The 12,797-nt window shown below is 29.4% G+C and overlaps 1 protein-coding gene across 1 annotated transcript; it reads left to right on the forward strand.

Annotated features, from left to right (window-relative positions):
• Positions 1-4,481: 4,481 nt before the first annotated feature.
• LOC146528311 (golgin subfamily A member 7) lies at positions 4,482-9,817 on the forward strand. The gene is made up of 3 exons (XM_085203250.1): positions 4,482-4,848; positions 5,257-5,409; positions 6,467-9,817. Exons 1-3 carry the CDS (start codon positions 4,696-4,698, stop codon positions 6,647-6,649), a joined length of 489 nt encoding a protein of 162 aa, XP_085059376.1. The 5' UTR covers positions 4,482-4,695; the 3' UTR covers positions 6,650-9,817.
• Positions 9,818-12,797: the final 2,980 nt, after the last annotated feature.

Below are 12,797 nucleotides of genomic sequence, written 5' to 3' on the forward strand. Positions count from 1 at the left end.
GCTGTTAAAGCACCTCCTAATTAGATATGGGATATCATATGAAAATGAAATCTAATAATACATATCTTGAAATTATAACTTTTACTTGTAAATTTTGGTTCATTTCCATTCCATTTCCACTCAAAAATGTAGCGTTACACACATTGTATTATTGAAATCTGTTAGCTTAAAAAAACAGTATACAAAATGGATTGAATGCAATCCATTTAGGAATTAAACAAATTAAAATCAAATCAGCTTCACGCTGTATTCCGCACATAGCAGGGTAGGCAGAGGAAATATAGTGTTAAGACACTCCGTTCCCTATTTTCCGCCGATTTTCTAAGGAGGCATTGCGTGTTGAGTGGCGAAACTCATCGCCGTGCGTTCAGACCAGGCACAAAGACTGGTTGAGGGTTCGAATCCTACTCGAAGAAATGAAATATTTATTTAAATTTATATTTTCATATCTTCGCTCTGGTGTCGAGGTAAAGATGAAATATTCGTTTTAAACATAAAATATTTATTATTCTATATAGAATATTTCAATAAGAGAAAAATATTAATGCACGTATTATAGTGGAAATTAGATTTTTAAAACCAGTATTTAACTTTAAAGTAACATACAAAGATGCATTCTATTACGAAATAGGAAGAGCAAAATCGATGATATGCAAAAGTCTACTAAATGCGTAAATTCCTTTGATGGGCCATTAAAATGGTAACAAAAACAAACATTGACGCCGGCGTAGTAGTAGCGTAAGGAGTCACATGCATCTCAATATATGGAAAGACTTTTCTTTTATTACAACTTCTTATTAAGAATCTATGAAATCAATAACATCATTTTTATGTGAGTGGAAAATTTAACTTTTTTTTCAACTTCGCGGTTTGCCACGTATATTAAGTGGTACACATTGGCAGGGAACCTGGGAACCTAGTGTTCCATAAACCAGAGCTATTATAGATAATATAATAGAAAAACTCATTATTTTTCACTTGCCACCCAAATTCGTGTTATTGTATATTGAGTAGCGAAATTCAAAGCCGCACCTTGTATGTCAGAGCGGGAATCGAACTCACAGACTCTTGACATTAAAGCTCTTAATATTGTTCTAAGTGGAGGAAATGAAATATTTTTTATTTTTTCGCTCTAACATTTCGCATTAAGTTTCGCCACTCAACAGGCTATTCCTCAAGTAGTTTCTTAACAATAGGCTCCCAGGTTCCCTCTATCTACCCTGTTATGTATGAAATACAGAGTGAAGATAAGAAAAAATAGGCCAAACGGGCAGAGATTGTAAGAAAATACTCTACCTTAGAAAAATAATGTGTTTACCTTAACCATATAGTGGAAATATATATTTTTAATAGCATAATATTTAACTTTAAACTAAAACATAATTATGTGTTGTATTATCAGGATAATAAAATCCATATTAAAAATATGGATTTTATTATCCTGATAATTTTATTCAGATTCATTAAACTGAATAATTGTTAAACTTCCATTAATTCGCTTCTGCAGAAGAACCATGTCCAAGAACTCAGTGCCAAGACACTCTGATCTCCATTTTTCCCTAGGTCCCAAGTCTTACAAACCAGGTCACCTCTAAAACAGAACTATCAGCTGTTCATACCAACTTGCTGTGCCGTCCACGCTGTGCCGCATCCGTTTTGCGACGACATCTTTCACTCTATCGTATATGACTCGAATAATTAATTAATAAGAAATGTGTCTCTATTACGTAAGGAATGCGAACGCAATGGACGGTGTCACTTTCTTTTATATAATGGTCGAATAGCGGTAATAGGCAAGGGTTTGCCTTTCTTCGGAGGTTGGAGCTGGTTCGAATGTTAATAGAATGGTATGTAAAAGATATTTAATGCAAAACGTAATTTATCTAGCTTAGATCGAAACGCATAAGATTTTTTGAAAAGAGTTACTGGAACCTTTCATAAGTTAAATAAATGTTGATATTACTAAATTTTTAAGTGAAACTTTAAGTTTACCTAAAATTAAGGAACAAATAAATAAAATACATCATTGCAGCTATTTTATCACTTTCTACTTCTTCTTACTTTATACGACTTTATGCTTTTTTTGCCCAATTGTTGAGGCATTGAGTGAATAAATGAAAATAATTCTTTCCCTGGGGTGGGAATTGAACCCACAGACGTTGTGTTAACAGTTACTCGCTATACTCCTGCGCCACAGACTTGTTTTTTTATATTCTTATTTTATTTTGTAGTGAAAAATTAATTTACAGTCAAATACGCTTCAATAGCGTTATATATCCTAATGTAGGTACCTATACTTATATATATTGCGAACTTTTGATATATTCTTTCCTTATACTATTACAGTACTTTATTGTTTCCACGCGGAATAACAATCGCAATACCACATTAGTATGCCAAAAAGCTTTAAGTTTTCTCAGTTTTAAATCATTTTATATTACACAAGCCATATTGTAGACGATTAATAATCAATAGAATAATTAAATGAAAGATTACTGTATCAAAATTAAAATATATATAAATAGGTAGAGTAATATCTATATATATAAAAGGACTTGTCCTCACTGACTGAGGTAAGACGCACGCACAGCCGTAACCGCTGATGGTAGAAACGTTAAATTTGGACAAAAGTTTACTTTCGTAATCTGGACATCCACTAAGAAGGGATTTTGAAAAATTTTAACCCTAAAGGGGTGAAATAGGGGTTCAAAGTTTGTATGGGAAAAAATGTAAATCGGCACCGATTTTTATAAAATTTGAAATTTAGATTTTTAAAAATATTTAATTGAACATATGTTTCATCGTTTTCTAGAATTCTCCCCCTGAGGATGCAAATAAGGGCTTGAAAGTTTGTATAGGTTTTTTTAAATCGTCACCAATTTTTATAAAATTTGAAATTCAGCCTTTTAAACGTATATAATTAAACACATGTTTCATGGTTTTCTAGAATTCACCCCCTAAGGATGCAAATAAGGGGTTGAAAGTTTGTATGGGAAAATTCTTAAATCGCCACTGATTTTTATAAAATTTGATATTTAGACTCTTAAAAATATTTAATTGAACATGTTTCATGGTTTTCTAGAATTTACCCCCTAAGGGTGCAAATAAGGGGTTGAAAGTTTGTATGGAAGAATCTTTAAATCGCCACCGATTTTTATAAAAATTTAAATTTAGACTCTTAAAAATATTTCAATGAACACATGTTTCATGGGTTATTAGAATTCACCCTTGAATACGCTAGCGAAGCTGCGCGCGTCCGCTAGTTATAGATAATAGTAGAGTAATATAAGTAATATTTAAATATAATAATTTTAATAATAGGTATAAATAAGCTAGAGGTCCTATTCTTTTTTTTTTCATATCACAAATGTTAATTTATTGTAAAAATTACCTAACCTACTTAAAAAACTCTTAAACTCCATTACTATTTTTTTCGTTTAGATATTTTGTATACTCTACTAGTGTCGCTTTCCAGACAAAACAGCCTTTGTTTTGCTTGAAGGCAATTTAAATTACCTAGGTAGGTACATTCAGTTACTAATTCTATCTACAAAATAAAGCATGAACGAATAGCATGAATGAAAATATTGAAATAAAAGATATTTCACAATTTATGGTGGATATAAAAATAGTAAACTGATATGGTTTCACGTTTCAAAATTATTTCAGAATAATCCATTGATTAACGCCCAATAGACGGTAAACTATTTAGGCCGATTTCGCTTCGATCGACCGCTGAATATTAAAGGAGTGATAGTTTTACGAACGTAAATCAATTAAGACACCTTTTAAGCTTACTTTTTAAAATAATTTATAGGCTACAAGACTTAATTGATTTTATTGTTTAATTTGAGTTAGACAAGAAAAAAATATTTTCTATATATATTTTTTCAATTTCACGGTGTGTCACGCAAATTGCAGGGTAGGCAGGGTAGGCAAAGGGAACCTGTTGTTGTTGAGATACTCCGTTACCAGTTTCCACCGATTTTTCGAGACATTGCGCATTGAGTGCCGGAGCTCAACTCGGAATCTTGTTTTTTTTAAATAGGCTTGCCATTAATATACAAAGGAATACATGTTTTATAACTTTCAAATGGAGTTCATAAGAATATAATACTTCGGAGGATATGCAATCTTTCAAAAATTGTATGAAAAACGTATTTATAATATTTGTTTGTTCGTAAAAATAATAAATACTACACCTATAATTTTGTGTATATATTTTAGAAAGAGTATTTCTATATTGTCTTAGCATTATAGTGAAACATGAAACTTTCGAAACGCCATATATCAAGAATTCAATTCAACATGAAACTGAGAAATATAAAAATTCATATAGGTAAATATATTTTAAATGAAACTATTATTTTTAATTACTAATAATTTATAATGATGATATTTTTGTATTATGTATGGTTTGGAAAAAAAAAATATTTATAAACGAAGTTGTCTATGATCAGTGGCGCCCATACCATAAGCAATCCTTAGCTGTCACTGTCAATCCACCACCATGAAATACGTCACCGTCAGTTTTCCTTAGAAATCACGAGAATCTATTTCTTGTTTTATTAATTACGCTTAAATTACTTTATTACGGCCATTATATATAAATAATAAGATTATGTATTCCTTGTGCGCTTAGTGATTTAATTGTGTGTCCATAATTCACATTGTTTAGTAAAGTAGAACATTGCTATGGCGAATAACAGAATTCCGTCAGGGCCTAATACGCCCGGGTCGCAGCAAACCCCTACACAACAAGGCATTAAAATATTCATACAAAGAGACTATTCAGAGGGCACTGCCGTCAAATTCCAAACGAGATTTCCTCCTGAATTAGAAGACAGAGTAAGTGAAAGTTTATTGTTTATCTAATGTCAACACACCTTAATGGCCTTGATGACTTCTTTGGTGACTAGATTTTGTGATAAGAATAATAGATATTACAAAAAAATTATATGTTTCAATGTCATAATATGATCTATGAAATTCAATGATAGGCAAACATGTGTCTATAATAACTAAAAATTCAAATATTACTACAAAAAAATTGTCCTTGTCTGTACTTTGTAACTTGTCTGTATGTGTTTTTAGGTCATTTGCTTATTATAAAAATAATACATGAAAAATGTAACAGCAACAATTATGGAAAATTTAGCATTTATTTATTCTTAATTGCATAAACAATTTATAAGTATATATTATTTAAAACTAATATATTGTATATTCCTAAAAAAGACATATTGTTGATTACAGATAGATCGGCAAACCTTTGAGTTTACAATGGAAAGATTGAATCAACATTTTGAAATGGCAGAGACAGCAGACTGCAGCACCTATTGTGAAGGATGCCTTGCATGTCTCACAGCATATTTCATATATATTTGTACTGAGACTCACTATGAAAAGGTATAAAAATATATTAACAACAAATATCTAGCATCTGAATGTAAAGCTTGGTTTGTGAGGTCAATCCCTACTAAACAAAGGAATGAAATATTTTTATTTTTCCACTCTGGTAACCGAAGCACGATTTTAAGTCCTGCTGGTCAGAGAACAAATTTTATTATTTCATGGATTCACATCATATTGCAGAATGAGAAGCTGAGAGCTGTCTTTGGATTTTGCATCACAAGTATGTGTTTAAGATGCCCCTATAAAAACCTATTAATTCTAACCTCCCCCCCTCCTGTCTAAGCTCTTTTCTCTAGTGAGACCAGAAATATTGTATTAATATGTTCTACAAATTTATTGATGATAGTTATAGGCAGGCCAAGATCTTTTATCAAGCTATAGACAAATTTCAATGCTATACCTCTCCCTACTACTTCTTCAGTGTACAAATTAACTCAACCCATAGTTGGGTAATTTTTGCTTACCTTAAAATTATGATCTTTTTGGATATTTGTTTCCAATTGCTTAAAAATTAGTGTGAAAATGGAAAATAAAGTGCCTTATTACTAGATTGCCACTATTTACCTTACATATATTATTTGGAAAAAAAGTTTTATATTTCAGAAAATTTACAAAAAAATGTAATAATATTTTTTTTTTTTTTATATTAGCTTGTTTTCTTTAAAAGTTATTTTGGTTATTTCTACTTAAACAAAATGAATTCTGATGAATGATTCCGAAATGTATATACATTAGACATATGTCTTGTAAAAGAGAAACATTGAACTACTACATTATATTTATGAAAAATGTTTTCTTTTTACCAAAAAAGTTGTGGCGATTGTTGTGCCATGGCAAAGTTATGATTTTGGGTTTGATTCCCACTCAGGCAAAATGAATTATATTTATTTCCCCATTCTGACAAGACAATGTCATGTTGAGTTCCACCACTCAACATGTATTGTATCTAATTTGAGCAGAAAGAGAAGAACAAAGTATACTGACAGTAGGTACTCTTAATAAAAATAGAATTAATTTTATTAACCAAATAATTTTATGTTTCTAATTTCAGCATTTAAGAAAAATATCTAAATTCATAGCGAATCAAAACGAAAGAGTTTATAATCCGAGAGGGATTCACATAACAGATCCCATATTACGAGGGTTACGGGTAATCGAAATAACGATAATTGACGTTCCCAACTGTCAAAGTCCTACAGGAAACTCAACAAACTCACAATTGAGACATACTTGACCACCACATGAAAATAGGGAGTTCTTTATGTAACAATTAAGATATTGGTTTTAATATTTGGTGCTTTTTACTTTGTGTCGGTTTCCAATTGGGTGAATGTATTGTTACTTGTGCCTAAATATATTAAGAGTTTAGTTATTTTAATAGGGGCTACTGTTTCCGGTCTCGAAATTTATTTTCAACACAACAATTCCTAATACCTTTAGAGTGTCCTCAATTATGTTATGTATGCCAAATTTAAAAAAAGACACAGTTTATCAAAAGACTAAGAAAAGTAAGTTAAAAATTAATTTAAAACACTAACATTCTTTGACTTATGGTTATTCTTTATTTGCGGTAATAGTTAATTAATTATCACAAAATATTGTTGATAATCATGAAATAAAGCCACAAAGGCTTTAAAACACTGATATTATAGCAGTTGACATACAGTGGCCTTTATTAAGAATATACTATATTTAATCTGTTTAGTAGCATTTTGTTGACAGTTATTTGTCTTTTAAATCGTGGTTTAACTATAGCTTGAAAAATATTTGTCGTTTAATTTAAGAATAGTTTTAACTTTTGAACATTTAAAAAAATATAGACAAACATATAGGTACAAAATATATTGAAAAAATCTTAATATATTTGGTCATTTAAATGTAACTTTTTATAAATGAATATTAAATGTAAATATAATATATTATAAAAGAGTGATTTCATACGTAATTGAGCACCTATACTTTATTAAAACCAATATGTTATTTAATTAATTGTATTTTTTATAAACTCCCTTTGCCAAAATATTTCTTCCAAAATGGAGATTTTTTTAAAAAAATATATGTATGTATATATAAATTATTATTCATGGCTTTAGATTATATTAAATTCGGTTGTTAAAGCAAAATGGTGTAAATAATATTCTTGTTAAAGAAAGTTACGTTTTATAAAATTTACACTGTAATCCAAATTGAGCTGAATACGATAGATAATTGTTTGTTATCTTTTAAATAAACATGTACATATAATATCTTTTATATAATTTACTAATTATTTATTTTTTTAATTTATTCTTTAAGATAGACACCATTTTGTTTTAACAATTTGATAGGTTAGACTTAAGTTAGGTTTCCTGCGATTTATAAATAATTTTAATATATAAATATTTAATGTATGACTTTAATTAAATAAATGATTATTTTAATAATTTATCTTAGCTTATTTATCATAGGTTAAGAATTATTTTTAATTTAATATTTTTTTTATTTATTGCCATTTGACATTGACATTTAATTATATGTGTAAAATATATTTTTTTAAATATTGTATGATTTGACTTTTTTTATTTGTCGAATGTACTATTCCTATGCTAAATAAACTGAAATAAATAAAATATAATTGATATTTAAATTATATAATATATATTAGGCACTCTTAGAATTTGTTTTGTTAATTTAATAAACATTTATAGTTTTGTAAAAATAAATTGAAAAATAAGTTATTAAGAACTGATTAAGAAATGTAGATATATGTATATTAGGCGTTAATGCTTATTGATTCTACTCGAAACTCGTTAACGAGTACTTTTTTGTATGACAAATTAAATATTTAGTGAACGCGACGGTTGTGGGTTCGATCTCCACTCGAGGAAATGAAATATTTATTTACGTTTATATTTCTATTTCTTCGCTCTGGTGTCGAGACAAAAGCGCGGCGTGGAGTTCTGCCACTCAACACGCAATGCCTCCAGAATTCGGCAGAAATGTTGTGGAATTTTTTTTTTTTTGTTGAAATGACGTTAAATCGCTTATCTTAAAATGTTAAACATGAGCCCATTATTTTGTTATTGACTTTATATCTTATAAAAAATATTCAGTATATTAATTAATTTCATTCTACTACCGACCTAGTAAGTAGTCCCGCCACGCAACACACAATGTCTCAAGATTGGGCGTAAAACGGGGAACGGAGTGTCTTAACATTAGGTTCCCTCTGCCAACCTATACTAAGAAATAACTAAACATTATTTTGACTTTGTTTGTTTGGTTGTGTATTCTAAAATAAGAAGAGATTACAATCATCTTTATTTAGCAATAGTGGTATAGGTATATAATTAGCAATTATTTATTACCTTTTTTTTGCATTTATGCTTTTCAAGTTTGCAGATATTATTTCGTTATTATTTAGTGACACTTGGAGTTAAATTCATAATAGCTGTATAAAATTGTGAGATCTCCGTGTGGAGATTGCACCCACAAATGTCACGTTTACATTCAAACGTCACAGTGTGCCATAATGGCCTCAATTATAAAATTATTATTTCAAATTTTGTATTCTAATTAATTTGATTTTTATGTAATTCTTTTGATTTTTTATCTATTGTTGTCTGTTAATTCCATGCCTATGTATGTATAATTATAATTATGTAACTAAGAAAGTTATTTAACACCTTATTCACCTCCTCACAGAATTAATAAGAATATTTTAGATATTCTTATTAACTATATGGGTTGCTTAATCTATTTTCAAGGAGATAAGGAGTTCGTAGTTCTGTTTAGTATTATTTTTTTAATAATTTCCGGAAACATATTTAATTTAGTAAATAATGATAATTATAAACATATAACTGGCGAACCTACAATATAACACATTGTATGAACATAGAAGAAATATGTAATATGATATTTTTTATACAGGGTATCTACAATTTCTTTAATTCATACTCTTAGTCACACTATCAAAAGAAGTATAAGGAAGAAATTATATATAACATAATAATTTTGCTTTGTCTTGAATAGCGTTGGCCCCATTTTAGTGTAATATTTAAAAATGTATGCTTTGTAAATCGCTTTATAATAAGTTAATATTAAAATAAAATATTTTTCTTAATTTGAAAACCATTTGTATGAAGGTAAATTAAGTTATTGTTTTAATAGTAAAAAGTAATAGATATGGGTTATAACGGAACAATAAAACATTGTTTTATATATAATATTTTTTATTTTCGTTGTAATTGGATAACAGATGATTGCCTGCCTATTAGAATTTTGTTCTTAGAAATAATATGTAAGTATGTAAAAGCATGTAAAAAAAATTATAATGAATGTAAAACCTACAATAATTACTAGAATAACATAGTTATTGTGAAATTTATTGACTTTGTAAAATATAAAAATTATGATAAAATTATAGTGTTTTTTTATTTTATCTTTCCTATTCATTTATTCTGGAAAATGAACTGAACATGAATGGAAAACTGATTTAATGTATCTGTACATTCCACTGGATGACAATTGTACCTACAGCCATCAAGTGCACATCATATAAACATTATACACTTTAATGCTTTTGTAAACAGAGGGAACCTAGTATTAAGCACCCCCCGGTCTTTCCTCCGAATCTTCAAGAGTGGCGGAACTCAGCACCGCGTTTCCTCTACCAGAGCGAAGAAAAAAAATATAATCATTCCCCTGAATGGGGTCCATAACTCATAACCGACGCGTTTACAGTTTGCATTAGGTACTGTACCTGGCGCTGCGTTGAGGTCCTCTTCTCAACACGCAATATGTCTAAAAATTCGGTGGAAAGAGGTGGAAAGTCTTAACACTAGGTTCCTTCTGCCTACCTTCAACCTTGCTAGGTTCCTTCTGCCTATGCTGGATACAGCGTTAAGCTGATTTATTTATTTTATTTATTCATATGACATTACTCTATAAGCCATACAAGATGTAACGATACAAATATCAATAAGGAAAAACATAACGAGGATATCAAATACAATTGTACCACTTGAGCTCGACTCTCGAATTTTATCGTATAATTCCTGTAGACCCATAACTCGTAAATGTACCGTTTTATAGCATCTAATTACGTCCCGTTATTACTTTGACGTTGATGGGGGTTCATTTTATTTCATATTTTGTGTATATTGTAAAATAATCTCCACTAGTTGAGTTAGTCGAGGCCGTTGTCCTGCAGCGGCACGTCGACTGTAAACTTGATGTTTGTGGGTTCGATTTCCACTCACAAAGTTGGTTACAAGACAATGCGCGGCGTTGAACTCTGACACTCGACAGAAAATGACTGGATAATTTGTCGGAAAGTAAGCACGAAGCGTCTTAATAATAACTGCGCTATCGAAAACATCTTGGCGCATTAAGAATATGTGACTTTATTCTTGATGTTTGTAGGTGTTTTTTTTTTCTTTTAACTTCGTTAATTATTATGTAAATTACTACGGTCCATTCAAAGAGGCTATTTGAACCCTGTTGACAGTTAACTAAGTTAACATAGGTACACACATAGTTATGTATGTAGAACAAACTATAACTAACCTCAAAGTTTGAACTATATATATATCTATAGTCAGCAATTAATTCATCCCACGTCAGTTTAATTGCTTTCATCTAAAATAATTGTATTCTAATAGTAAGTAACGAAGTTAGTTGTTTTATTAGGTGCCATTTCTGTTTTATTAAGGGCGCGATGGTTGTAACTTCTATTCCAGTAAATCTTTTTATTTAAATATTTTTGCTTTCTTAATACTAATTTATATGTATACCACATATTGTCTCTATGGATTTTAATAGATTATTTATTATTTGGTTTTCTTATTATTAATTTTACCTAACCTACCTTTATGCCTCGTATCAATTGTCTACATCACTCAGTTAAGAACTAGGTTTACATATACACCTATGTAGGTAATTAATTCCCCGGTCACGTTATATTAACATTTAGAAAACAAATAACAGCTGAAATATTGAAAAAGCAATATAAAATAAATATTACATCGAATGTAGTTTTGGATAAGAAAAATATATCTAACAGTTACAGTAATATCCACATCTATTTTTATTTCTACGAAATAATTTCGTCGAGTACAATAAAAACATTAGAAAGACAAAAGCCTTTGATATTTCATAAAGTTAAGAAAAATACCTTTAATTTAATGTTGTAGGTATAAGACGAGAAGAATACAAAGTTTTCCTGAAGCTAATTTAAAAATATATTATATTTATATGTCGGTAATTTCCTTTATGTTTTAGGTACTCGTATCATGTAGGGAAGCTAGCACAATATATCTGGTGTTCCTTTCGATTCATACATTTTAATTATTTAAGAGGCAACGTGGCGGAATTCTACGTCTAAAAAAGATTTTTTGTTTATTTTTTATTTTTTTTTATTTCCTTACTTTTCCGATATATATTATATAATGAAACTTTAGTTTCATTCCATTCAAAGGAATACTTACCGTTCCCCACAAAACTACGCCTCTATCAGTCGTGGACACTCTTTTCCTCTTTTATTTTACATAGCATAGCAAATATGCTATGTATTAATCATATTATATTGTTATTAAAACTTAAATTTGTCCAATTTTAAAAAGTCTAAATGTTACATAGTTTCAATTATAGCACTAAAATCATAAATATTTCCCTTATCCTATGAACAGAAATTAAATATGAATAATATATAAGGAAATAGTTGAATATTCTAATCATATTTCCCCTACGAAATACCTTCGGGAGAGAGTGAACTATTAAAACTTTATTGCCACAGGCGGCGCGAGCTTCAACAAAAGTAATTTGATTTGTGTTTCGAAACTGTCATGAATCGTCACTTATTGGTTTGTACATAGGTACATACACCTATCATCAACTTCAAAATTAATTCTATATACCGTATAATAAAAGAAAAATATATATTTTTGTTTTTTTTTTTTGACTTCACACTGCACATAGCAGAGTAGGTAATAAGAACCTGGGAACCCAGTGTAAGTATACTGCGTTCCCTTTAAGACACTTTCGTTCTCCACTTTCCGCCGAATTATCGAGGTATTACGTGTTAAATGGTCTCGATGCGAAATTTAATATTTTTAAAGTGTTATTTATACTACAGATAGAAAAAAAAACGTATACAAAGTGAATCGTAGCCGCTCAAGAACTTATAGCTTTGATATTCACAATGCTTGGGCGGATTCCAAAAGGCGCAGGTTCGAATCCCGCTACGTTAATTTTTTTATACGTTTTCTAAAAGAATGAAACTGATTTGTAACAAAAAAAGCTTTTAAAAAGTAACTAAATAGAATTTCCTTTCTAACTAAAGTATAACAAAACAATATTATTGTAATTATTCGAAATATTTCAAGCGAAAAGAAAAATGC

Source organism: Heliconius melpomene, chromosome 19 (assembly GCF_056956725.1).
Source record: "Heliconius melpomene rosina isolate 202511_hmr_F chromosome 19, ASM5695672v1, whole genome shotgun sequence".
NCBI classification, from domain to species: Eukaryota; Metazoa; Arthropoda; class Insecta; order Lepidoptera; family Nymphalidae; genus Heliconius; species Heliconius melpomene.